Source organism: Marmota marmota, unplaced genomic scaffold, assembly GCF_001458135.2.
Source record: "Marmota marmota marmota unplaced genomic scaffold, marMar, whole genome shotgun sequence".
Lineage (NCBI taxonomy): Eukaryota > Metazoa > Chordata > Mammalia > Rodentia > Sciuridae > Marmota > Marmota marmota.
The window spans coordinates 19,089,464-19,115,887 of NW_025999982.1; the positions used below are offsets into that span (position 1 = coordinate 19,089,464).

The 26,424-nt window shown below is 39.7% G+C and overlaps 1 protein-coding gene and 1 long non-coding RNA gene across 3 annotated transcripts; one reads left to right on the forward strand and one right to left on the reverse strand.

The window, feature by feature from the left end:
- Positions 1-1,473: 1,473 nt before the first annotated feature.
- Mcm3 (minichromosome maintenance complex component 3) lies at positions 1,474-18,927 on the reverse strand. Of its 2 annotated transcripts, XM_015487843.2 has the most exons (17): positions 18,491-18,927; positions 16,607-16,719; positions 15,973-16,181; positions 15,365-15,495; positions 12,902-13,140; positions 12,298-12,406; positions 11,432-11,585; positions 10,951-11,082; positions 10,156-10,364; positions 8,062-8,236; positions 7,631-7,757; positions 6,736-6,886; positions 4,763-4,903; positions 3,736-3,836; positions 3,400-3,485; positions 2,899-2,968; positions 1,474-2,231 (listed from the first exon to the last, which is right to left on the reverse strand). In XM_015487843.2, the coding sequence occupies exons 1-17, from the start codon at positions 18,566-18,568 to the stop codon at positions 2,033-2,035; spliced, it is 2,424 nt and encodes an 807-aa protein (XP_015343329.1). In that variant the 5' UTR covers positions 18,569-18,927; the 3' UTR covers positions 1,474-2,032. The 2 variants fall into 2 exon arrangements, with proteins under 2 accessions (XP_015343329.1, XP_048661422.1); XM_048805465.1 differs by lacking the exon at positions 16,607-16,719 and having other exon boundaries at positions 18,491-18,543.
- A 498-nt stretch (positions 18,928-19,425) lies between these two features.
- On the forward strand, positions 19,426-22,016 carry LOC125617484. Its single transcript, XR_007348514.1, has 2 exons — positions 19,426-19,953; positions 21,817-22,016. It is a non-coding gene; the product is annotated as an uncharacterized LOC125617484 (long non-coding RNA).
- Positions 22,017-26,424: the final 4,408 nt, after the last annotated feature.

Consider the following 26,424-nt stretch of genomic DNA (forward strand, 5'->3'; position numbering starts at 1 on the left):
TTAAAGGCATTCAGTTGGCCCTCTGAATCTACAGGTTCCATATCTGTGGATTCAACCAATTCAATTAAGAATATTCCCCCCAAAAAGTATCTGGACTGTATGGACTTTTCTCCTTATCATTATTCCCCAAACAATATAGTATAACAACTATTCATTTTATAGTATTTACTTTGAATTAAGGGTAGGTAATCTACAGATGATTTAAAACATACAGGAGGATGTGTTGAGCATCCTGTGATTTGGTATCCCTGGTGGATTGCTGAGGTGACAAAATGCCTGTTCAGACCTGTCTCTGCAGGCAGCCTGACTGGGTTTTATCCAGTGTGCCAGGGGTGTGTGGACTCATTCGAATTACCAGAGGCAATTCAGAAGTCAACTTGTTTGACCACTCCTTCCCCAAAGAAACCATGCATGTCCCTCTAAGAATGTGGCCTGCCTGGCTTGGCACAACACTTAGATACAGGGTCAGAAAAGGAACCGAAAAGCACTAGTGCAGGGTTCATTTCCCTTGGCCAGCTAGGGGTCCTCTGGTAAGGTTCCCATGAAACTAAAGCAAAACATTCCACCTCCTCACTTGCTGGAAGCTGACATGGTATTACCTAGCTTCTGGGGAGACAGGCTGGCAGGGATGAAGAACTCCCAGAGGTGTTACTATCCTGGGTATCTAAGGAAGTCAATACACAGCCAACTTTCACACCTGCCTTCATCCACTGACCCTTCAGGTAGATCTCACCTTGGAAAATCTGGAGTCCTTAGGACAACTGGTATAGTCTAGACACTCGAGAGAAATGAGAAATGGCTGTCTTTGATTTCTGAGTCTTTCTCCTTTCTCATCCTCCATCTTCTAATGACCCTACCTTGCAGGGCTATTTCAAGGTAGCACTCCTCACAATGGGCAGAAAAATCCCAGTCCTTGGGAGAAAGCTAAAGAATCTATTGTCACAAGCTAGAAGTAAGAGTCTTCTTCCCTGTGACAAGTACTTGAGTGAGAGCCATACTGACTGGAGGACAGGAGCCGTCAAGGAATGGAAAGGTAAGGAAGGGAGGAACTCAGGAACACAAAATCAACCATCTTAGTCTCTTTTATGTTTTGATGTTACTGAAGAAGAAAACTGGCCCAATAGCAAGAAATAATCCCCAAAGAGATCACAGCAGGCTGCTGCCACCTTGTGGTAGCTTGGTGCAAACATGGGTGCAGAAAATCCGCTGGCCAAGCTTTCAAGAAAAAAAAAGTAAATATGTACATAAAAAGCACAGGCACCTATAATCCCAGTGACTTAAGAGGCTGAGAAGGAAGACTGCAAGTTCCAAGTCAGTCTCGGACACTTGGTGAGACCTTGTCTCAAAAATAAAAATAGCTGAGGATGCAGCTTAGTGGTAGAGTGCCCCTGGATCCAATGCCCCATACTGTAATGAAATAAATAAATAAATAAATAAATAAATAAATAAATAAATAAAAGCACCATTATTAAATCCTTGTGTACAAAAATGGTTAAGTTTATTCAATGTCTTTGATGTTTACTTCAAAAGTACATATGGGTCTTAGCTGCAAAAAAAAAAGCTTTCTCATGACCTGCCTCAGAGCCTCTCCACTAGCATAGAACTCAAAGTCTTTTCTAGATCCAACTCAAAGCCTTTTCTAGATCCAATGCTCTGTAGGAAAAGCAAAACAGTCAACAAACACAGAAAGGTTAAAAAGAAACCAGCTGTGCCCCCAAAAGACTCAAAAAAGTCATGTTATGTACATAAAACAATTCTGGGTCTGTTTGGGATGGAAAGTGCGATGTACAGTCCAGTCCTTCTGCAATGACGATAAAAAGAGTTCTAGTCCTCCCCACTTTCCCTTGCCTTACTTCATGGCAGTTTTCATCACCCATTTCCAAAGCTCCCACCAGGTGCTGATCCAACTTCATCACCCATGTCCCTCAACTTACACATTGTTTTTTAAAGGTATAAGCTAGTGCCAGGGAAGGGGTTAGAAACTTGAGAGAAACTTTCTCAGCACAATTCCAAATTCAGAGATGAGGTCTTCTCAGATAAGGAAGATGATACCCTCAGACACCATGACCTGGTTGTCATCCTGCATTCTGTTCAGCGCAGACTGGATCTCTTCTGCAGAGAAAGGCTCTTCTTTGTCCCGGTTGATGGATTCTGTGAGGCGATTCATGCCCACAGACTGGGCATGAGCTTCTCGGAACACGTCCAAGAGAGCCACCTTGAATGCCTTCAACCTGCCCAAACGGGAAAAAGAGTAATGAACAGTAAACCCAAACGCTCTCAGGCATGATCCATACTGGGAAAACCCAGTGAGACAATACAGCAGAAGTGTTCCCAGTATTCTCATTTGACACACACACCCCTCACCTCTGATGGCTGCTCATGAGTATCTTTCTTTAAAGCTAACCTGGTATACTATTAAGCTTCCTGCACATTGAGAAATAATACCACTTTAAAACTAGTTAGCCAGGCATGGTGGTGCACACCTGTAACCCCAGCAACTGAGACAGAAGGATAGAAAGTTTAAGGCCAGCCTCAGCAATTTTGAAAGGCCCTAAGCAATTTAGACCCTGTCTCAAAATAAAAAAAAATAAATAAAAAGGACTGGGGATGTGGCTGTGGAAAGCACCTCTGGGTTCAAGCCTCAGAAACAAAACAAAATGAAAAATAAAAAGTACATATCCTTTTATAAGTTATAAAAGCTACCAGGAGTTCTTTATACTACCCTTGCAACATTCCTCTAAGTTTGATATTTTAGCCAGACTCTGAAGTGTTTAAAACCTCTTAGTTCCCCAGTGTTACTCTGTTGCTAAGCAGCTCACTGCACACCCTCCCCACCCTAGGAGCAAGTTCTTGCCTCTGTAGGAATTCACCCAGTGCAGGACCAAGTTCTCCACTCACCTGGATTCACTCAACTCTGCCTTCTGGGATTCCTTGGTCTCCTGCGTGTCTGCTGCCTTCGGAGTGTGCACTTCAGAAGAGGATGGAGAAAATAGCAAAGTGAAGCCACTGCCACCCACACCAAAGAAGTTATATTCTCCACTCTCCACCCCTCAAAGCTTGCAAACACATCTTGTTTCCTGTGGTTGTTATGGGCCAAGCAGAACAATTAGAAAAAGGAAAATCACAACTGAACAATAAAGAAGTCAGGCCTGGATGCTTATACCAGGCTTGGCAAAAGATCACAGTTCACTAAGGAGGAAGCGAACTGAGTGAAACTTATTTCCTCCTATGTAAGTTTCCCCCGAGTTTCTCTTGGGACAAACCTCTTCAAAACAGGCCCCTCTAAGTAGGGAGCCAAATGGGAGACCATGAAAAAATACAGTGCATCTCTGTGCACTTCTAAAAAGATCAGAAGTCAAAGAAACAGCCTCTTTGATCCATTCGGGAAGGCTCACTCACCTTGAGGCATTTCCTCTTCTGTGTCACTGAAGTCATAGGGGTCATAAGAGTCTCCATCCTTGGCATCTGACTGCCGAGTCTTCCTCCTAAAACATCCACAGAAGTTAAGTGAGACTTTGGGGAGCCCTATCCTGTGCCTCTGACCAAAAAGAAACAGAACTATCTACAACTAAAGTGAAACACCAGGACCAGGCCTGTCCATACTACTTTTTCTATACGAGACAATCTCCAAACAAAAATAGGCCCCTGATGTGAAAAAGTAGCAATGGCACCCTGTCTACCTCTCTCCCCAGCTCCAACAAGACTTTCTTCTTACTTGGCTTAGCTCCACCCTACCTCTTCCTCTTCTGCTCGTGGTCCTCCTGGCTTTTCTCTTCATCTTCTGTCTCTGATTCATCATCACTTCGCTTCTTACGTTTCTTCTCCTTCTCTAAAACCTAGAAACAAGAGAAATGTGGGTTCCTTGAGGGGTCACTGATGCCAGGGAACTGAATACAGAACTTTTAAGAGTCCCTTCTACACCATCAGCAGAAATGCCTTCCAAATGTCTAATGATTTATCTAACCTCTCTTGTCCCCAAGTCCCAGGAAGGGAGTAAGGCTGCTACCTGTCTTTAAAATGCTAGGAGGCCTTTCCTACAGTGTATATTCAATATTATGTTTACTGAATAAAGAAACAAATGGGGATGGGGTTCGAAACCACAATGGTCAAGTGGAAAACAATTCATTTCTTTATAAATCAGGTGTTCAATTGAAATTTAGGACAACCCCCTACACAACAAAGAGCAAAAGTGTAACAAACCCACAACTAAATCCCCAAGGGCTGCAATTCACCAAATGGAGCAAGCAACAAAGAAGGAAAAGGGGTCAAGGCTTTGAGACTTGGTATCTAAAATGATGGAGATGCAATGTCACCAACAGAAAGGAGAAGACAAAATGAGAAGCAAGTTTGAGAGTTCCTCTTTTGACATGAGTATTTGAGATGCCAATGGGCCACTTGAAGAGACTGCCAAGGGGAAAGGTACAAAGGGAAGAGGGGAGTCTAAAAAGACAATTCTTCAGGAAATATCTACTTAAGATGCAAAGGAAGCAGATGTAAAGAAGCAGCAGAATGAACCTGTAGGACATCAATTAAACCAGAATCTCTAAGAGTCCTGGCATCTGTATCACAGAGCTTTCCACAACATTTCAGGTGCAGCCAGGGTGGAGAACTGTGAATTCCTTCCCGAGGAAGAAAAGAGGAACAGGCAGGCAAATGCTACTTTATGCTTTTAACCCAAATGCAGAAGTGAGCCATCCTGAGAGGTCAGTGTACCTCTGATTATTTAGAAGAGCCTCTCAGGCCCAACCACCTCAATCCTCACCTTCTTGAAGTAAGCATACTGGACCAGCTCCACAGCTTCCTCTGCATCCTGCAGGTCCACAGTCTTACTCATACGGGCCTTTGCATGGGCTGTGGCCAATCGAATCAGAGTTTCCAGTGTCCGTGCTGTAACTGGAGATGTCTGGGGAAGAAAACAAGAATTACTTATTCAGAATCCTACAGACATGCCCAACATTCATACTGCAGCAAAAGGGAAGTGAAAACACTACCCAGAAAGCTCCAGAACATCCAAGTGAAAAATTCTGAACTGTTATCTCACTTAAAATTTAGAAAGAAAATGATAAAGGAAATTTACATCAGAGTGTTCAGAAACGGAGGGGCAGATGAACAAAGAAAATTAGACATCTTACAGTTGGAAAGTTAAAAGGTTAGAAAAAGTACATAAAGGAGAAAAACGATTGCCGGTCTACAATGCACCAGGAATATTAATATTTGTTCTATCATTTAATATTTCTTCTATCATTTATCCCTCTTAAAAACTGAGAAAAGTTCTGTAAATGAGGAAAATGGTAATCAGAGTTTAAAGTAATTTATCCAAGGTCCCACTAAGAGAGTGGCATAAAATTGGTTATCTGAGGACAGATTTTTAAAAGTCGTGTAAATTCACATAAGTCCAGAAGAAGAGGAAAACTCCTGCATATTTCCAGCAAGTGGTTCTCATAGGATGGGTGCTTTTTATTTTCTGAATGGGATCAGTTTCAAGTGATAAAACCCCAGTCTGCACTAGTAAACTGGAAAATTCAAATGGAAAGATCTGTCAAACCCACTAGGAACACAACTAAAATGCTGCATTATGATCAGTTCTTGGTTCAATGAGAGGCTCTTGGACACGCTAACAGTTCGTGTGTGGAGAGAACGTTTAAAAAGAAAGGGAGCTATTTTCATAAAGAAGACAAGTGATATCTAAACAAAAACATGAGTGGAAGTCACGGGGAAGCAGGTTTATGCTTTATTCTAAGTTCCCTTACAATAAGAGCTTATTCGAAGACTTCAATACAGTGATGTGCTAAATATGCCGCCACTGTGGGTGGGAAGTCTGGGGCAGGAATACCAGAAGACAATGGGTGTGAGGCTGGAGTAGACAGTAGATGATCATGCCTACATCCAAGCATCTGTATTACATAATGAGGGCTTAACTTGGGTCTTTCTGCTATGAAATCCTATGTGAACTACACTGCTTCCAAAATATTTACAGAAATTCAAGGGCAGCTATATTATCTTACTAGAAATTGCTTTGAGTAACCATCATGGTTGTTCAACTCTTGGTTATTTGTCAAAGTCTAGCCCAAACATCACATTTTGGGAATCCTTCACTGACATTCAAATCCGTCCAGAAAATTCTATAGGAAAAATCAGCATCTTCTTCATCCGCACTCAAATTCACTCATTCATTCCTCCATGAGTACTCCACTGGCGTATGTATATTTAAATATGTATACATGATCTTTATATCTACCTTTCTACCTACCACTCTCAAACTGAAGTTCTTTGAGGATAGCGCTTATTATTTTTACAACTGCACAGAAGAATAGAGATGAGGTCAGTTCCCAGAAGTCACTCTTATTTTGCTGAATGAGATGCATGTTATCTATAAAATCCTTTTTTTCATTTTCTTTCTTTTTTTTATAGTTGTAGATGGACAAAATGCCTTTCTTTTATTTGTTATGTGGTGTAAGGGTCAAGCCCAGTGCCTCACATATGCTAGGCAAGTGCTCTGGCACTGAGCCACAACCCCACCTCCCTCATTTTCTTTTTTAAAATTATTTATTAAAAAATGTGTCAATAGGAAGCCCTTCAGACCAGGAAGGAATTTTAACTAGGTTGAAATTAAATCTTAAAAATTTAATTAAACTTTAATTAAGTTAAAATGCTGCCAAAGCTCCCATATACCATATTCCTGTCCAAGGATACACTAAAGGGATCCCAAGGGCAAGGCTCCCTCTGGACACTTACTCTGGCAGTATCGGAGCTCATGCTGTCCTGGCTGCGCAGGCGTGAATATTCTTCTGCAAGGTAGGCAGCTGACTCTTGTGTCAGAATGGGCTTGATGATTTTGGCCACATGGATGTACTTCTTCATGAATGCGGCACTCACCATCTTCTCCCTGGACCCAGGCACAGTGAATTACACTACCCTGCCACACCTTACTACCTTCTGGGTGAGTGGCCTGTCTTTCCTCAGAGAAGTCAAGATCAAATGGCAGAGCAAAGAATCCAATATCATAATTGCCCTACTTATATAAAACATACATAAGGCCCTTTCATGTATTTTTATTTAACTTTAATTTGTAAGTTAGGTAGTTGAGATACCAAGTTTAGGTATCATCTGCTTTGTTTTTTAGGTGAGAAATTACAGAGAAGCTAAAGTTTACTCAAATTCAGTTTTCTAACTCTAAAATTCTGTATAAGCAAACTAAAACGGCTTTGACAATTATACTATAATACTTCTTACTGTACCAAGGCCAAAAACAGACACACTCAATCCCACATTTCATGCTTTGAACACCTGATCACAAGTCTCCTTTACCCAAATCCACTTGCAATTCTCCAGTGCTTGCTATCTACTGATCCTTCACCATAAACTCACCATGAACAACTACATGGAGTCTATGAGAATGGTATCACATACCCACCATAAGGTGGGCACGTCATCAGAACATTTTATAATCATCCACCATTTACAAAGCACTGGCCAGAATACATAATGTATGTGTGGACTCAGAAAAGAAGAAAACAGGCCCTCACAGTTATGACTCCAAGCATGACCTTGGCATGAGCACCTAATGCCCTAAGTAAGCTCAGATGTACAAATCTCTGATCGCTTAAGGGAAGGTAAAAGAAATGCTCACTTTTTCTTCTTTGTCCCATGCAGAAGGTTGTCATGCTTCTCATAAATCTGGGTGTCCTGCTGTTCATCTTGGGTGAAGTTGGGATCATCTGTCGCCAGGATATCCACAGCACTACCCAAGGGCATGGCTGGGGAACCCAAGTTGGTTGAAAGGAGAGTAAGAAAGAGTTTATTTAATCCAGGGAAATGCTTCTTCTATAGCAGAGAAGGAATAGAAACCAAGACTCACAAACCAAGGACCCAGAAGGACAAAGACACATGGAACCAACAAATAAGGGTAGAACTGCCTTGCCCAAACAAGATGCCCAAAGGTATTGCAGGACTCAAAAAAAGTTGAGAGCATCTGAAACACCCACTTTCCCCTGGGATGAGCCTGAGACAACAGCATCTATTGAGGACCCCTTCCATTAGTCACTCTTCTCATGGCCTCACCATCGCCATCTTGCTCCCCAGGTGCTCTGTAACGATGCATCCTTAGTACATGGTCTGAGATCTCCCGATCCTGCTCAGGATCCATCTGATCCAGCATGATGAAGAGCAAGTCAAATCGAGACAGCAGTGAGTCCTGGAGTCCAATGTTCTCCATTGGGGTCTTGTACTGATCATACTAGGGAACAAGAAAAAAGCAAAAGTGACATCCATAGGAAGAAAGCACAAGGCTAAAGTGATTCTGGGAGCAGAAATAGAAGACTGGACCATTAAAAAACAGACAAGAACTAGTAAAACAAAAGGATTTTAAAATTATTACAATACATACAGCATCTCTTCTTCTTGCAACCCTTACCTAGCTGAAGCTCAGGTAACCTAACTAGGAGCCCACTTCCTAGCACATGCACTCTAACAGACTGAGCATGGTATCACCCCAGCCCTGCCCTTCCCAAGCTTGATTCTGCTGGTCTCATTCACAAGACAGGACCAACTGAGAGGTGAGTCCATCCTCTACCTGTCATAAATATAGGACCAGCTAGTTTGATCAGAGAGATTAGAAACCTTGGAATCTCTTGAGGTGATGAAGTAAATCTCAGCTAAAAAGGCCAATGACCTAGAAATCAAAAATGTCTTAGGAGTTAAGGGACTTTTCTTTGATATTGAAGAAATAATGATACTGAATTATTGGATTCTTTTCTTTTCCGTGTGTATGTGTGTGTGTGTGTGTGTGTGTGTTTGTGTTTTGCCAGGGACCAAACCCAGGGCATGCTAGGCAAGCAAACCCTGATACTCTTCATCTTTCAGTTTTGGCCCCTTTGGGCTGATGCCTGTCTTCTCACATTTCATGGTCAGAGAGCATTCTAACAATCTTGTTGGTAATAACAAGAACAATGTGGACCATGGTCACATTCAGATCCTGCCACTTTCTTATACTTCCCAATCCTTCTTCAGAAGGATTAAAAACACATTACTGGCAATTTAAAAACCTATGGTTCTCAGTCCAGGCTGCACATTAAAACCAACCTATAGAATCTTCCTCAAACACAGCTATCAAGAGGTCCAATCCAGAGATTTGGATTCAGAAATACACACTATGGAATTATTAACTGCCAAAGCAACATTTGAGCTGTGGATTCAAATCCTGCATTTTCTGGTTGTGGTACTTCATAAATTATATAACCTATGTTTCCATTTTCTCATCTACAAAAACAATTTCCTACCTCACTTTATGGAGAGAAAGAAAGAAGTTGATAAAAATAAAGCTATTAGGGCTGGTGATATGGCTCAGCAGTAGACTATTGCCTAGTATGCACAAGGACCTAGGTTCTAGCCCCCATACTGCAACAAACAACAGCAACAAAAACACAACTCTTGTCTCTTCCACTCCCAGCCTATAATTTCAGTAAAATGGTGTGGAGTAGAACACAAAAATAAAGCTATTAGAATACAATCTTTTCTGTCTCTCTTTGTGGTATTGGGGATTGAACCCTACCATTTTACCACTGAGCTACATCCCCAGCTTTTTTATTCTGAAATGAAGTGTTGCTAAGTTTCCCAGGCTGGCCTCCAACTTATGATCTTCCTGCCATGCCTCCCAAGTCCCTGGGATTGAAGGCGTGCACAGGCATGAAGCAGTACTTTCATTTTAATACACAAGCTACCTGGATTGTGAGACTACAGATCATTTTGTTTACTTTTTTTGTATTTTGAAAAAGTTATTTATTTTTAAATAAATAGCTTTTCCAGAGAATTCTGCTGTGTAGGAATGGGTAAGAACACACTACTCCAAACCAAGCACAATAACAAGATAATAAGGGCTGGAGTTGTGGCTCAGTGGTAGAGCACTTGCCTAGCATGTGTGAGACACTGGGTTTGATCCTCAGCATCACAATAAAAAAAATGAACAAATAAAGGTATTGTGTCTGTCTAGAACTACATACACATACACGTGTGTGTGTGTGTATAAAACAACAACCGAAAAAAACAAGATGTGAATTTACTTTGGCCTGTTATTCCCCCAGAATTAACTTCTTGGCCCAGTTATTCAGCAAAACCAAACAAAGCCAAGGACATGGTTAAGGGCATTATTCCACTCACCCTGCCATAGACAGGATTGGCAGCTGCCAAAACACTGCAGCGGGCATTTAGCCGAGCATGGATACCAGCCTTGGCAATGGTCACTCGACCCTGCTCCATCACTTCATGGATGGCTGTGCGGTCCATGTCAGACATCTTGTCAAATTCATCAATGCAAACTACTCCTCGGTCAGCCAAGACCATGGCCCCTGCTTCCAGACGGCGCTCCCCTGGGAAGAAAGAAAGAGAAATAAGAGTTTTTCTTATGGTCTGAGTCTGAGTTATAGGTGACAAAGAAGAGGAATTATAGTCTCCTTCCTAAGCACATGTAAAGACTTTGGCTCTGAAGCTTACAGGAAACTCTAGCGAATTCACCTTTTCAGTCCCACCTGAACAGTATCTCTGTCTCACTTTGACCCCTAAGATAGCCTCTTCTAAATTTCCTTCATAGTTTCTCTCTTCCTCCTCCTCTTCAAGTGATAACCAGATAGACTCCCTGCTTTTTTCACTGGTCTTCAAATCCCTTCCTCTAGTTGATAAACTGTCAGACTTCATTTTTATTTTCCTTCTAATTTACTAAGCTCTCCTCTTTGAAATTCTTTTAAATCATCTTTTAGGAAACATTCTTGTCAATAGAAGCTTACCCAAAGACTTAAAATAATTCACCCATTACTGCAGGATATTCAGTCCTCTACAACCTGGCCCCAACGAACCTTTCAGTTCTATCTGCCAAACATAAGCCAGTGCCTAGATCAAGTTCAAGATTCCATGCTTAATTTCATTCTGGGTCTTTGCTAAAGACCCTTTTGCTCTTACCTGTTTCCTGGTCTGTGGTGACAGCAGCTGTCAGACCCACTCCAGAGGAGCCCCGGCCAGTTGTGGGGATAGCCCGGGGTGCAGTGTAAAGCACATACCGCAGAAGCTGAGACTTGGCAACTGATGGGTCTCCTGTGGGATGGAGGTGGTAATGACTCTTTAGAAAATGCCTCTCATGCCACCCTGCAGTGAGTTCTACTTTTCCAGCATAGTTCTTAACACCACAAAGATGTACAGTACTGTAACTGTTTCTTAAATATTATTTTCTTCACTTTTTCCTTTACTACTCATGGAAGGATACATTTCAGATATTATAAATCAGGAATACCATGAATGATTTTAAGGAAAAAGATCCACTTTTGCTCTCTGATAGGACTGAAATACTACTAGGTGCAGAATACACAATCTTACATATTACAAGTTGTCATCATCAGTCTTCAAGGTCAAAGCAAGAGTCTAAAGCAAATCCCCAACACCATACCTATCAGAAGAACATTGATGTCCCCACGGATGTGGCTGCCATTTTCTAGGTCTCGTTCCACCCCTCCCAGGAGCAAGCAGAGGATTGCCTTCTTCACATAGTCATGCCCATGGATACTAGGGGCCAGTGACCTGGCCAGCTGGTCAAAGATATCCTAATGCAAGAATAACAAAAATAAAGCCTAATGAGATTCACTGTAGTTTTGCAGAGCTCTATTTTATGTGCTAGTCTACATAAAATGCTTGGAGAAATACACAAGCATGAACATTCTTCTGAATTATAATAGCTTCTGAAGACAAATCACATTATCAGACCATCATCAGAGCAGACACAGAGTCTAGTTCCAAAACTTGTGTAGATGTTTAATCTTCTAGCAAAAGGAAAAAAAAAAAAAAAGTGTTTCCTGATTCAAAACATTTTAGGCTTAATAAGAGTGTGTACTGTACTTCAGCAGCAACCTTTATCACACATTGATATATTTTATTCAACTCTAAATGTGGATATCCTGTCTTCATTTTAAAAAAAGAAAAAAGCCAGGCAGAGGGGTGCACACCTGTATCCCCAGCTACTCAGGACACTGAGGCCCAGTGGTAGAGCACTCATATAGTACATGCGAGGCCTTGGGTTCAATCCCCATTACCACAAAAAGGAAAATAATAATAATAAACTAAAACAAAAATAACAGCATTGTAAACTTACATAATAATACATCATTCATGTCTTCAGTAATAAATAAGACTCTATGGTACACTGATATTCTAACTTCAAAGAAAAACACCTGACCTTCCTCCTGATCCAGTACAAAGATAGTGACACACTCAAACACAACTCTTTAAGTCCATTCCCACCCTTAGTCCCCTCCAGACCTTGGAGCGGGTTTTACTGAACTTCTTGATCTTGGCTATGTCTTCTGCAGAGAATGAAGGCTGAGCATCCTTGCTCATCTGCTTCACATTACAGGCAATCAGGACAGTCCTAGAGCAAAGAGGAGAGTAAGAGAAAGCCTGTTATATTCAGTTCCCAACATCAGGAGCTAGTTCCTCCAGGAGCAGTATGCCTTTTTAGGCTATTGAAATAGAACAGAAAATCCAGAGAATAAGGCTATCTGAAATGAACAATTGATCTATTCTGTCTGTGATCCAAGTAGGTCAATGATGCCCACTGTTAAACTTTATTTATCTCCTACTGGGTTACAGAGGTTAAGACAGAAGTGTATATGGGAAGGAGGTGGGAGTAAGTTGAGAAATTTAAAGATAAGCCATGAGGCCGTAATCTTGTCAGCAATAACTCCTACTTTTGATATAAAATGGTAAGAATCACCAGCTTTATCTGACAGAAAAGTGGTATCAGAGGTATCCCATTTTGCAGGCAGGAAGTGTGCTCCATGCTAAAATACAGCAAACTGGAGAAATACACTATCAGAACAGAACTCCCAACAGCATCCCAAGCACTTCATGGCAGACTCTTTACCTGAAGGTCCCTGAAGTGTAGCCTCCCTTCTTCCCAGGAAGGCAACGGTAAGTCCCCACCACCTGGACTCGGTCACCAGGCTTCACTTTATCTACTAAGTCATCATCCAGAATAACATCCACAGAGCGGGGAAGCTGGCCAGCTGGGGCCTTCTCTGGCATCTCCTGGATAGTGATGGTCTGGTGGTCCTTATAGACTGAGAGGCCATATTCTGTCTCAAGGGGATTGTTTTCCTCATCCTACAGAAAGGCACGTAGAAAATAGTGTTATTTTAGTCTTGTCTTAAAAATGCCATACTCATCTGGTATGGGAAACATAATTCAGAGTTGACTTCATAAAATTTTAACACCCAGGAACAACCCTATCTCTGGTCTATTTATAAACTATCTATTTAAGGGACAACACATACTTATGATGGAACTGTGGCTGTATTAACATCTAAATTAGGATTTTTATTCCTGCTATGAAGGTGAATATATGCTTAAACTCAGTTTTTCCACCACTAGGTAATACTCAATAGAAACATTCATCCAAAGCCTTTCACTACAATGTTCACAGTAGCACTATTCCTGATAGTAAAAAAAATTCAACAAGTATCCAAACCATTGATAATAGGATAGTTAAATAAACATGTCTAGTCCCATAAATGGATACTACACAAAAATAAAAATATATGAAACACCCTTAAAAACAATATGGATGACTCTCACAAACACAATGTTAAAGCAAAAGAAGACCCACATAAAAGAGCAATTATGTAAAACAGGTAAAATTAATCTATACTGTCAGACATCAGGATAGCATGGCTCTCAAGAAGGACTGCAGAGTGCTAGGAAATTTCTGTTTCCTGTCTGGATGCTGGTTATACAGGTATATTCAGCTTATAAAAAAAAAAATCAAGTTATATACTTCAGTGAGCTTTCCTATATGCATACTAAACTTCTATAAAGAATTCTTAGTTTTACTTCCTTAATATTTGAATTTTCTAAAAAAAAATCAGCCAGGCATAGAAGTACACATCTTCTTGTTTTACTTCCTCAATATTTGAATTTTCTAAAAATAATCAGCCAGGCATAGAAGTGCATATCTGTAATCCCAGTGATTCAAGAGAGAGAGGCAGAAGAATCGCAACTTGAGGCGAGGATAAGCAACTTAGGTAAGTCCTAAGCATCTTAGTAAAACCATCTCCAAATTTAAAAAAAAAAATAAAAATTAAATAAAGGGCTAGTTATGTTGCTCAGTGATAAAGCACACTTGGGTTCAACCCTAGTACAAAAAAAAAAAAAAACACCATTTATTGTGCACTGGCTATGTGCCAGGAATTATGCTATAATTTTATGAAATTATCTCATGTAATTATCACAGCCTAAAGAAGATGTTTTTCACACTTTATGGGCAAGGAAATAGATTGAGAGAAGTTTCCCAAAGTCAAAAAGTAAGTAGCAGAACCAGGGCTCAATGCAGGTGTAACTTCAAAGTTCATGTTCTTAAGTACCACGTTAGACAATATCCAGGAGACCTGACCCACCATAATTCACTTCACAAGCAAAAAAAACTTGGCCATAGTCATCAGCAAAAGAGTAGTCTCTGAAGAATTTTTGAAAATAGAGAACTTAATGAAGACAACAGGGGAACTTAAGAAATGCAATTGGCCTACACTAAAGACACAAGGGTCTTAATCCTTAGGCTCATCACTAACTGGAGCCATAAGTGAGTCACTTAGGCTTTCCAAATGTCTGCATTTCATCAGAAGTAGACCAAGAGATTCTAAAATGTTTTTCAGTTACGATTCTGATAGTCTTGTTTTAGGTATTTACATGTTTGATTTTCCTACCAGTTGACAAGATTGAAGACAAGGATCCACTCATATTTTATCTTTGTCCTCCATAGTGCCTAACAATGCTCTGGATACAGCAACTCTTGATTAAAATTTTATAAAACCAGGGGGAGTGGAATTCTTTACATACTGAGTTCAGACATCAAAGTAATTTATTTTAATGATCTTCTGTCTCATAAATATATAAGAAATCCTTGCATTGTCTTTATTTTAAATCCATCTGAACAATAAAGCCATTTCTAGGTTAACCTCTCCCAAATCCAGTAAAATATTTACAGATTATACAAAAACATAATGAACCATAAATATTTCCCATTTTTAAAAAAAGCACACATAAAATTATGATTATATCTTTGCTAAAATATCTACATAGGTAGCTTTTTTTCTTTCAATCCTTCCATAGTATTTCATATTTTCTAAAGTAAGTATTCCTTTTTAAAAAAAAAAAAAAATGTGGGATTTTCACATTAAACTTTAGCCTGTATTGAATCTTTCCTTTGGATTTAACCTTATTTTTCACCCTACCTATCTCTAGAAGAAAGACCAGCTATTACACAATTACTTGAATTAAAGGTATCTTTTGAATCCAACCCCAAAAGAGGTCCAATTAATTCATTTCCCCTCACCTTGGTGGGATAGACAGAACTGGATGGAAAGGCCACCAGGGTGGTAAGATCAGAATAACGTCGCTCTAGGGTCTTCTTGGTAGCAGGACAGTAGTGGACACTACGAACAACTTTGGGACGAACTAGAGAACCTAGAGATGGAAAACATGCATATAAAGTCAACCAGTTACACAGTGATAGGGGTGGGCTCCAAATCCATGCAAGCCTATGATGACTCCTAATGCTGTGTTTTCCTGAATGGTTAAGCTATTTCAATACTACTTGTTGTTATTGTTTTATATATGTATATATAACACATCACCATGTCCGTGAAAAATTTTAAGTGCCAGCGATCCCGACCAAGAACTGCAAGAATTCGTGGCTGAACTGAGAATGTCAAGAGCTAAGACTCCTCTAGTTCTCAGCAGAATTAATCAATTGTGCCAGCTCATGTCACCACTAAAAGTCCCCCTAATCACTGTGCACAAACTGAGCTCCTCCAAGTTTTACTACATAATTTCAATGCTCCACTTCTCTGAAATTAGAAGCTACCTTGCCTCTCCTGCTTTCCTAGCCTTCCTCAGTCTATGCCACCTCCATTCCTGGATGCCTCCCTTTAGCCCACTCACATTTAGTGACGATGCCTTCCACACAGACTACACAGCTGAGGAAGCATGAAGTTAGAGTCCGGGGAGAAACATGCTTAGAGCCAAAGCTGCCCTCCAGTCCTATGTAGAATTCCTCATACTGCTTGGCATAGGTAGCATCAATAGAAGCCACAAAATCCTTTAAAGCCCGCTGGAAAGCAACCAGTTCCTCAAAGGCATTGCTTAGGAGGCTGAAAATGGGCAAGAGAAAAAATAATTAGGCAGAGCATGCAGAACTGGGGAGGGGGTGGGGGGGTAGGCTGACCCTCAAAACAGAAGTAAACATTCTTAAATAATTATGGTCAAGGAGAAAATTCAGCTCCTACTTTCTTCTTCCACTTTATGAAGATTTAGCAAGGATTCACTTTAATTCAAATTATCAGAGATTTTTAAATTTTATTCAGCTAATCATTGGAAGGAGGGACACTTGAAAAGAAAATGCTCACCACCTCCTTTTGAAAGTAAACAACATAGGTACAAGAGAAGCAATGAAGGCTTGTAGTCAATCCCATGTTACCCAGCCCTTTCCTAGGAAGCCTGTTACAATCTGGGCAAGAGAGATGGAGTCATTCTCACTCTGAGGCAGGAAATCCCCCCAGAAACCTCTGCCACTCACCGGTTAGCCCTCTTTTCATTTTTCCTGCGCAGGTCATTCACATTGACAATCAGCCGGTATTGGTTGTCACTGATTAGTTCCCGAACTTTGCTCTGATAGATTCCCTGATCTTCCTGCAGATTCAAATTCAAACGAACAGATTCAAAACTATGTTTCTAAAAAGAGGCAGTTCTGGGCTGAGGTTGGGGCTCAGGGGTAAAGCGCTCACCTAGCACATGTGAGGCACTGGGTTTGATCCTCAGCACTACATAAAATTAAATAAAATAAAGGTATTGTGTCTATCTAGAACTAAAAATATTAAAAAAAAAAAAAAAAAAGAAGCAGTTCTCCACAGCAAGAAGAAGAAGAAGTAGTAGTAGTAGTAGTAGTTGTTGTTGCTGCTGCTGTTGTTCTCCACAGCAAAATAATAACTCAATCTTTGCAGAGGAGCTGAATCCCAAGTACATGTTCATCAATTTCTCCTTTTCATTCACTAACACCAAACTAAAAGCTTGTTACCCTACTGGGGCATAATGGCAAACTATTCAGGAGGATGAGGCATGAAAATCCCAAATTCAAGGACAGCCTTAGTAACTTAGCAATGCCCTAAGCAACTAAGAGATCTTCTCGAAAAAAATAAAAAGGGCTGAGGACGTGCTCAGCATTTAAGTGTCCCTGTTTTCAATCCCCAGTACACAAAAAGTAATAATGACTTCCTTATTTCCATTATCACGAACAGCTCTTCTATATGCTGTCATTTCTTTGGGGGAATTAAAATAAGTTCATAGGAAATCTGAAAAGGCCAGTATTAAAAGCCTTGCTAAAAAATGGAAATTTAAGCTTGTTAGGTCCCTAGGCCAAAATAAACTACATTTTGAAAATCAGCATCTGCCCACCCAGGCATGACATTCCAGTTAGGCCCACCTTGAAAAAGTCCCTAACCACCCAAACCACAGTAACAATCACAGGACCAGGCGGGCTATTTTTTTTTAACTACTGCATTGTGCATGACTATATACTTAAGAAATTTTCCAGCAGGCTGCTGCACCTTGCAGAAAGGCAGCCTGGTAGATATTCTCTGTCAATAAACCTTTGCTTGAACTCAGAGATGTATCTCTCTGTGCATATTTGTGCCAACTACCCTAACAATGCTAACTCGCTTGACCTGTAGTAAGCATTCCACTCCATGTATCAAAACATGTCGTACACCTTAAACACATACAATGAAAGTGTAAATTAAATGGACTCTTTAAAAATTTCTCATTTAAATTGCTTTTAATTTATCATCAAACTTTCAACGTGCTTTATCAACATTCAATAGCTTTAAATTAAGTTGCACACAAGAACCCCCTTTTTGCAATGTTTTGAATACAAGACACTTTTATCTTCATCTTATTTGGTATGGAAGAAAGCAGCCAAATTAGGAAGTTTTTTTTTTTTTCCTTTACTACAATCTGAGCACCCTACCACTCGGCGGGCAGGTCACTACTGTCCTACAGCAGTCGCTCCCCATTTCCCTACCCCCACTCCCAATGAAGATCAAGCCTAATCCCTAAAAGACCGGGGCGGGCTTTGCCATTTTGTTTGCACTTGCTGGTAATCTGTTGCCTTTCGCGCGTGGGGCCGTCACTTGTAAGGCTTGTAGGGGCAAGTTACAGGATCACCAAGAGGGCACCTATAGAACACTCACTAGCGATTCCGGGAACCGCGAAAGAAGTTACAAGATCGCGCTGAGAGGCTCTAGTGCCTATCCGCCAGCTCAGCCGCTGCACACAAGCTGCAGATGTGGACAACCTCTAGTTCCCCCGCACCGATGCTGCTCGGACTAGGAGCTGCAACCCACGAGGCCTCCCTGCGGAAGCAAGGGCACCAAGCGCCGGAGCCGGATCCCGGCGACCCCCTCACCTCGTCATCCAAGAAGTCCAGGTAATCTCGCTGAGCCTCCCGGAGCTCCACATCGTCCAGGACCACGGTCCCTGCCATGCCTGCTGCCTCGGAACTGCCTCTTACTAAGCCGCGAGGAGACCCCCACGGATGAGCTCCACTCCGACGCAAAATCTTCCGAACTTTTCCCGCCACAAAGCCTTCCTGGAGGAAAAGGCGGGACTCAAGGAGTAGATACACTTTATGATTGGCTGTCCCTCCAACGCCAAATTGCTAGCATCCAATCGAGACGCTGTTTTTCCGGGGTTTCCGCCTGGCGTCTTGAGGTGGCGGGAAATATGCCTTCCGGGGTCCTACGTTGCTCCCCTCCCCACTCCGCCGCTTCGGACAGGAAGGCTGACGAATGGGGTAGACAAGAAGTGAGCAAACCCTGCTCATTGGGCCGCTGCAAGGAAGCGCTCTAAGAGACGGGGAAAGCGCTGCGTTCTGGGAGTTGTAGTCCTCTCCTTTTTCCGGCTCTTAGTACAGAGGTTTTCTCTTTTTTTCAAGCTGCAATTTGGCTTGCAGCAGTGTCCAACTTAATCCGGCAGTGGGACTTTTCTTAAAAGCAAACTAAACAAAAGAGAATGGAGGTTTATAACGCAGGGAGATGAAAACATAAAAGTAAATGGTTTTTAGAATGTATCCAAATCATAACTGCCCTCAAGGGCATGGCGGGGGGAGTTGATTTTGAGAATCTTTGGGATGGAAACTAGAATCAGCATCTTAAGGACAAGTTTATTTAATGCAGGACCCATTTGCTATCTGAATAGCGTTGCTTGAAGTATCTTATAAAAATAGCAGGGCACGAAGATTGTGAAGATACACCTGCAAAAAATAGAGACCTCCTTGTGTATTCTTATACAGAATTCTGAACAGGATTACCACGGTATCTTACTTGCAAACCGGTAAGTTAAAGGCTTTCTCACCTTATAAAAAGATCACTGGATCCTTTTAAATAACTGTTGTGAGCGAGCTATGGTGATAACAGACCAAACACTAGTGTGTTTTTCCACAATGTCAGAATTTTTGAATAACAATAAATTCCAGGTTATACCACTTTCATCGGTGGCAGTTCATCGAATACTTGTAGGTCACCTTATAGTCATAATCCAGGCAATCCCAAATTCTTTTATTACAATCTTAAAAGGTTAAAAAAGGGTTAAGGCAACCACAGGGGTTGGGGAGGCTGAAGTGAGAGCAAAGGCGGAGAGCAGATAAAAATGCAGTCATTGTAGGCGTTCAGATAAGATTAGAACCAGCCAAAGAACTTGTTCAGGGTCGCAGAACTGTCAAGAGGCAGGAACTTATAGGCCAAGGTCTGGACAGAAGGCAGTCTCAGAATGTCAGCTTGGAATGGGGTGTGTGGTCTCTGCTGAAGCCGAGGACAGACAAGATACTCACTGTGGCAATTTTCCTGGGCAAGACTCATGAGGAGTGACCAGGTGATGGGGTCAGGGATTCACTGTAGCCGGGCTCAGGTTGCTCTTCCTTTTCTGGGCCTGCGTGAGGAGGTTGCTTTATTTGATGGTTTGGTGTGTTCCATAAGCTCATGAGTCTGAAGTTTTAGATTTGAGTTTGATAAACCAGTGCATCCATGTGCTTCCGATTAATTTTATAAGTTCACAGATGTTCATTTTTTTAGCACAATTAATTTGTTTGACAGTTTGTGCTTTGGGTTGTGCTTGGCAGAGGGTGGTTGTTTACTTTGTATAAACAAGATATAGAGTCATTCCACCTCAGCACTTAAAATGGAGTAGCTCATGGCACATTGCTTTATAAAGTAGAGTAACTTAGGCATAGTCTGAGAACTACTGTTCTATATACATCATAGAGTAACTCAGAGCAGGATACCATCCTGCTCTCCACAGAAACTTACTTTACCAAAAATTGAACACCAGGGGGAAAAGGTGTTTCATGATACCATTGATTAAATATCAATTAGTAATTAAGATACTGTACAACAAGTCTGAAATTACAATTTTTAAAATATCAATTGCATATCCAAGTTTTTTGTTCATTTTAGTTATTTGAGTATTTTTTTGTATTTTTAAATTTTATTTTTGTGGTACAATTTGTATGCAGTAAAATGCCCATGTCTTAAGTATTTATAGCTCAATTAATTTTTACCTAAGTACATCCCCATGTAATCACTCAGTACACAATAAAGAACCTACCCATTGCCCCAGCATATATTTTTAATTTTACTGAACAGTAAGCTAAAAGACCAGATTGTTTAATAAAAAAATATTTGGTAACTCTGTAGCTGAAATTTCCATCAACTGATTATTAACTTATGTTTGAAGGAGTCCAGGACTATGCGCTGATAAATATCTTAAATATAATCTGCCTAAGCAAAATGTACATGCCATTTATTTGTATGTGTATATGTATTTCTAATTATCATTATTCAATTTATAGTTACTACATGTTTTGTGCCATTGTGGTAGGCAGATAAATTGATCCTTAGTCAAAGAAAAAAGGATGTCTCTTGACTGCTTGTTTTTGTATACAATATTGTACAATAAAAGACAAATTAAAAGAAAAAAATTTAGAACAAGGATCCTGTTTGCAATTATTTACTGAGATAATTACTTATTAACCTAAGAATATTTTTATCACTTGATCCTAACTCTCATTTTATGAATATATTGGATGCAATACTGATAATAATCTCTGCTCTAGAAACAACTTGAAATTAACACTAGAACCAGGAAACCTAGTTCAAATTAGCACAGGAATTAAGTCATTTGCAGTGAAAAGTCCAAAGGAGTGACAGTTTGGTAACCACATCTTTGATTCTAACATACTTTTTTTCCCCCTAGGCTTCAGTTTCTTCATACAGAAGATGAGGAAATTAAATTAGAAAATCTCTAGTATATCAGTTCCACTCTAACATTTTCATTAAGTCTATGGCTTAATGTGTAAAGACAAATTCCATTTAATGAATTATGCCATGGTCCTTGATAAAAACTTGATCATCTTCAACCATGAAGGACACATAGATATTTTAATTGGTATTTCTCCCTGTTTTCATGATGATATGAAATCATTAATCAGAGAAATTATGTTTCCTTGATTATCTCCCACTCTTTCAAACTGCCCAGAGAAAACCATTGGGTTGTTCTTAAAAATTAGGGACATTTGTACATATTTCATTTAAAGTCCACGTAAGCTTAACCAGTATCCCTCCCCCTCTACTCCTGACTTAAAACGAAGAAGCACACATTATTTAATGAAGTAATGTATCTATGGTTTCTATATTTGCTCAAATTCTTGCTTTCTTCCTTGTTTTCTTTCTACCTTAGAGCTTGATGGACTTATCTTAATTACCAAGGCTGAATAAACACTAGGGGGCTCCCTGGAGTGCAGAATGTGCAAGAAAACTGCGGAATACAGATTACAAATTATGTATAATACTTCCATTTTTCCTTGTCCTCAGGGACCAAAAAGTACTCAATGTCACAATAAAAAAACATAATAAACATTACTAATATTTCCTAAATGACATATGTGCATATGTGTATTTGTGTGTGTGTCTCTGTGTATGTATATATTTTTTTTCCCTAAACCAGTGAGCAACTTTTTATGTTGAAAAATATTTTAAACAATACCCTATAGTTAATAACTTGTTTTAGGCCCTCAGGAAATTCATTATCAGTTCTTCAACACAAGTTTATAAGCCACAAAAGCATAGAGGTTAGAAAAATCTGTTTCCAGGTGCTAGAGAAGCTTAAGGAATAATCTGAAGGTGCAGGCTTGTCCCAGCCAAGTAGATTTGTTCTCTTCTATGGTATGGACTGGTAAGAAACTTCTCCAGGTGTCATAGGTAGGGTTTCAAGCACCAAGACAGAGGTAAAGTTAGTCACTTCCTGGCTTCTCAGCTGGCAGTTTACTTAACCACTCTTTACTTCAGTTCCTTCTTCCAAATTAGGCTGTATGTAATATGTAGCTCAAAGAATGATTCATTGTAGTGATAAGGAATATAAAATATTGAGAAAAATGCCTGGTATGTAGTAAGCATTAATGTTAGCCAACAGTACTGGTGATGGTATTGGTGGTTGAAGAGGGGTCAAGAGATGGGGAGAGAACGGTGCCACAGCACCCTGATGCATTCTGGAACAATTCAGACAACCAAATTCAAGCTCCCTTCCCACTCCAATCAAAATCTTCCAATAGAATCAATCACTTCCTAAATAAGACCTTGTCTACTGGAAATCCAGTTGGCTAAATGAGTAACACAGAGACAGGGTATTATTTGACTCCAATTCTACCAGTGTTGAAAGCCATCAGGCACATTTGTCCCATGTTTAAGGAATATTATGAAATATCAAATGGTCCCTGGAATCAATCAGTGTGTCTTCTGAAAGAGTCTGCTGGCCTGTCTTTTATCTCTCATATTCCCCCGTCTTTTATTCCTGTAGTCCTTCAGGTTAGAAATATTAAAAGAGCAGGAAAGTCTAGGATCCAGGGAGCATCATGATCCTGATTTTACCATTGAATTTGACAACAGTTGGCCTGCCAACAATTTGTGATTCATGGTCATTTGCCAAGGTTAATTTCAGCAGTCTGATTTCTTAATCCCTGAGAAGTCATCTCCGTTCTTCATGACACAAATCTTTACTGAGAATCTGTTTGAAGAGCTTTGCCTCAATGCTTAGAGGCACAGATTGCAGAAGGTAATTAATTGTCAAAAACTAATTGATTGAATATAAAATGGCATGTGAGATTCCCTAATAATAACTCCATTTGATAAATGTGCCTGGATTTGTTATAATTGTGCATTTTATTTATTTATTTACTGGTATTACAGATTGAACCCAAGGGAACTCTACCACTAAACTACATCTCCCGTCCTTTTTATTTTTTATATTGTGAAGGGTCTTGCTAAATTGCCAAGACTGGCTTCAAATTTGCAATCCTCCTATCTCAGCTTCCTGAATCTCTGGAATTAAAGGAATGTGCCACTGCTGAGGCTCTAAGTGGGTATTTTAAAAGACATAGTCTGTTAATATTACAAAACAATGAAGATACTTAATTATATCAACAAAACAAATATTATCTGAACATGTGTTTATCTAATTCTGTCCTGGACAGAAGATTTCAGATCAATGTTGCTGAACAGAAAAAGAATGCATTATACATTTTAAGTTTTCGAGCAGTACTTAAATAAAAGGTTTTTTATTTTAAAAAGTAAAACGAAACTGGTGAAATTAATTCAATGATATCTTTAATTTAACCCAATATAGCTAAAATATTACCATTTCAAACTGTGATCAATATAAAATGCTTTAATGAGATATATTACTTTTTGTCTTGACTTTAAAATCCAGTTTTAAAAATCTCAATTCAAACTAGCCACATTTGCCTACTGGCTTCCACATTGGACCAAACAGCTTTAGAGGACAAAATCTATCTCTTGAAAGATAAGAGCTTGAAATAAGAGCAGCCATTCATTGAGCATGCACTATGTACTAGACACTGTGCTAAGCACTTTATCATATAGTCTTATTGAATTTTAACCACACCTTGGAAGATTGTTATTTTTAATCCTCATTTTACGTTGAAAAGATTGAAGCCTAAAAGATCCCAGATTTCCTCACCAATAAGGGATAGAGGCAGGGATAGGATGTGAGTCTATGTGGCTATATCAAATACTATTTAAGACCAAATGAGTATGTTCAGATCCAAATGCAGAATTTGGCTCATAAGATTCAGTTCTAGTTACTTAAATATTAAGTAAACAAATATTTTATATCTTAAAATACCTTAATTAATAAAAAAACGTGTTATAGATCTGGTATAAAATATCATTTGCAGTGATAAATAGTAGGTAAAATTTACCCTGAAGTAATAAGGAAAGGTTAAAAAAATCAGCCCTCCATATTCATAGGCTCTGTGTCTGTGTATTCAACTTATCCCAGATTAGAAAAAATATTACGTATTGTATCTATGCTATATGAACTCTTTCTTGTCATTATTCCCTAAACAAAATATAGCATTTACATTTACATGACGTAGTATTTACATAGCATTATTTGGGCATTATAAATAGTCTACAGATTAATTTAAAGTATGCACAGGCTCTATGCCATTATATATATATAACTTAAGCTTCCAAAGGTGTGGGTGTATGCAGCTGGAACCAATCCTCCTTGGATACTGAGGGATCAAAAAGTGGGCAGTGTTGCCTCTGGAGAGATGCAGTAATAACATTCTTTGTAGTCATAGCAAAACACTTGAGAGATACCAAAAACCATAGAATGAAGGGCTGGGGGAAAAGGTAGGGTAGGATTAGAAGCAATCAGGTACATCAGATCTGACTCTACAGGACACTGACCAACAGAGTAGGTAGACTGTGCTTGACATAGTGGGCAAAAGGGAGCCAGGGTTGGCTTTGGAGCAAAGGATAGACGGTATCAAAGTTGTACTTCAGGAAGAGGGATCTGGCCAAAGCATGTGTAGAATGGATTATTTTAATCACATAAAAAGAAACAAGGCCAGAAAGGGGTGTTCAAAGAGAACTCAGGGAAAAAAAAATGAGGGTGACACATTTCAGGTGGAAAACTGCCAAAATTGAAAGCTATGTATTTGGATAGAAGAAGGAATGAAGGAAAGAGTAGGGTAAAAATTAGACACACTGCCTCCAGGGCTTACAGAAAGCATACAGAGTTTAATGGTCTTTACTTAGATCTTTATTTAGAATGAAAAATTGTGGGCTGGAGATGTGGCTCAAGCGGTAGCGCGCTCGCCTGGCATGCGTGCGGCCCGGGTTCGATCCTCAGCACCACATACAAAGATGTTGTGTCCGCCAAGAACTAAAAAATAAATATTAAAAAATTCTCAAAAAAAAAAAAAAAACAAGCAGGCTGGGGTGAGCAGTCATGATGCTGTTATTTAAAAAAAAAAAAAAAGAAAAATTGTTTTGCAGTTAAGACAAAAAGGAAAAGAAACTGAAAGACAACCGAATCTCCCAAAACAGCAGCAGTAAAGAGAGGAATACAACCTTGACATTTAGTCTCAAAACTTTGTCTAGGACATTTTTGGAAAGGAAAGAAAATTATATTTTGTTGAACAAAATACAAATAAATTAGACTTAAAAAGGCAAAATATATGTAAATCATACCAAAATCAGGTTTATGCTAAAACTCTAAGCAAAAATAGTAAATCAACTCATAAAACTTAAAAAAAAAAAAAGACTCATGATTGCAGCTAGAGAGATACAGGGTGGAGAGCCAGTGCCACTTCAAAGTAAGTTGAATATTAATTTTAATTAGATCCATACCATTTGCCTGAGAATTTACAGTTCCTGTCCTCCACATTCACAATCAGCTTTATAGAAGCCAGAGTTTAAGATGAATGAATCTTGCTACATCCTCTACTCTGAACATTTGACAAAATAGGAGTAGAAAAATATGTGCAAAGTACTGCACTTCCCCCTCCCCACTAGAGTGCCTACCCAGAGTTCTCCTCCAGCATCTTATTACATTCTTCCAACTCGGTTGTGGGAATCTTAAGATAAAAAGCAATACAAGCCTTCATTATATTTCCAATCCTCCAATATTTTGTTAATTTTAGAGAAGGTAGAAAAACCATTGGCATTCTAATATTTTATGGGACATAAGGATCCAAACAAAGATCTCTGTCTGAGAAGCTGATAGGTTTCATATTCACCACTTTCCTAGTTTTTCGATGGATTCTTTGATGAGCCTCCAAAAAATGTCTCTGATCTGAAACCAAACCTGATGGAAAATTTTCCTGGCCTGTGTCCATCTGGTTAGCCACCTGTTTCTCCCTATAGCTAATTCAGCAAGGGGATCTGATAAAGCCAGAGGTATTGGCTCACAGCCTTAAAGGTCTGGATAAGATAGCTTTTAAAATAATCATTCTTTACACACTGTCATACACCAATGACA

What these genes read in the sequence shown, in the direction of transcription:
- Mcm3 (XM_015487843.2), bottom strand. Translation starts at nt 18,568, where the DNA reads ATGGCAGGGACCGTGGTCCTGGACGATGTGGAGCTCCGGGAGGCTCAG. An exon ending in CACCACAGACCAGGAAACAG is followed by an intron (nt 10,365 to 10,950) that starts GTAAGAGCAAAA and finishes CTTTCTTCCCAG; the next exon opens with GGGAGCGCCGTCTGGAAGCA. An exon ending in GCAGAGTTGAGTGAATCCAG is followed by an intron (nt 2,232 to 2,898) that starts GTGAGTGGAGAA and finishes CCGTTTGGGCAG; the next exon opens with GTTGAAGGCATTCAAGGTGG.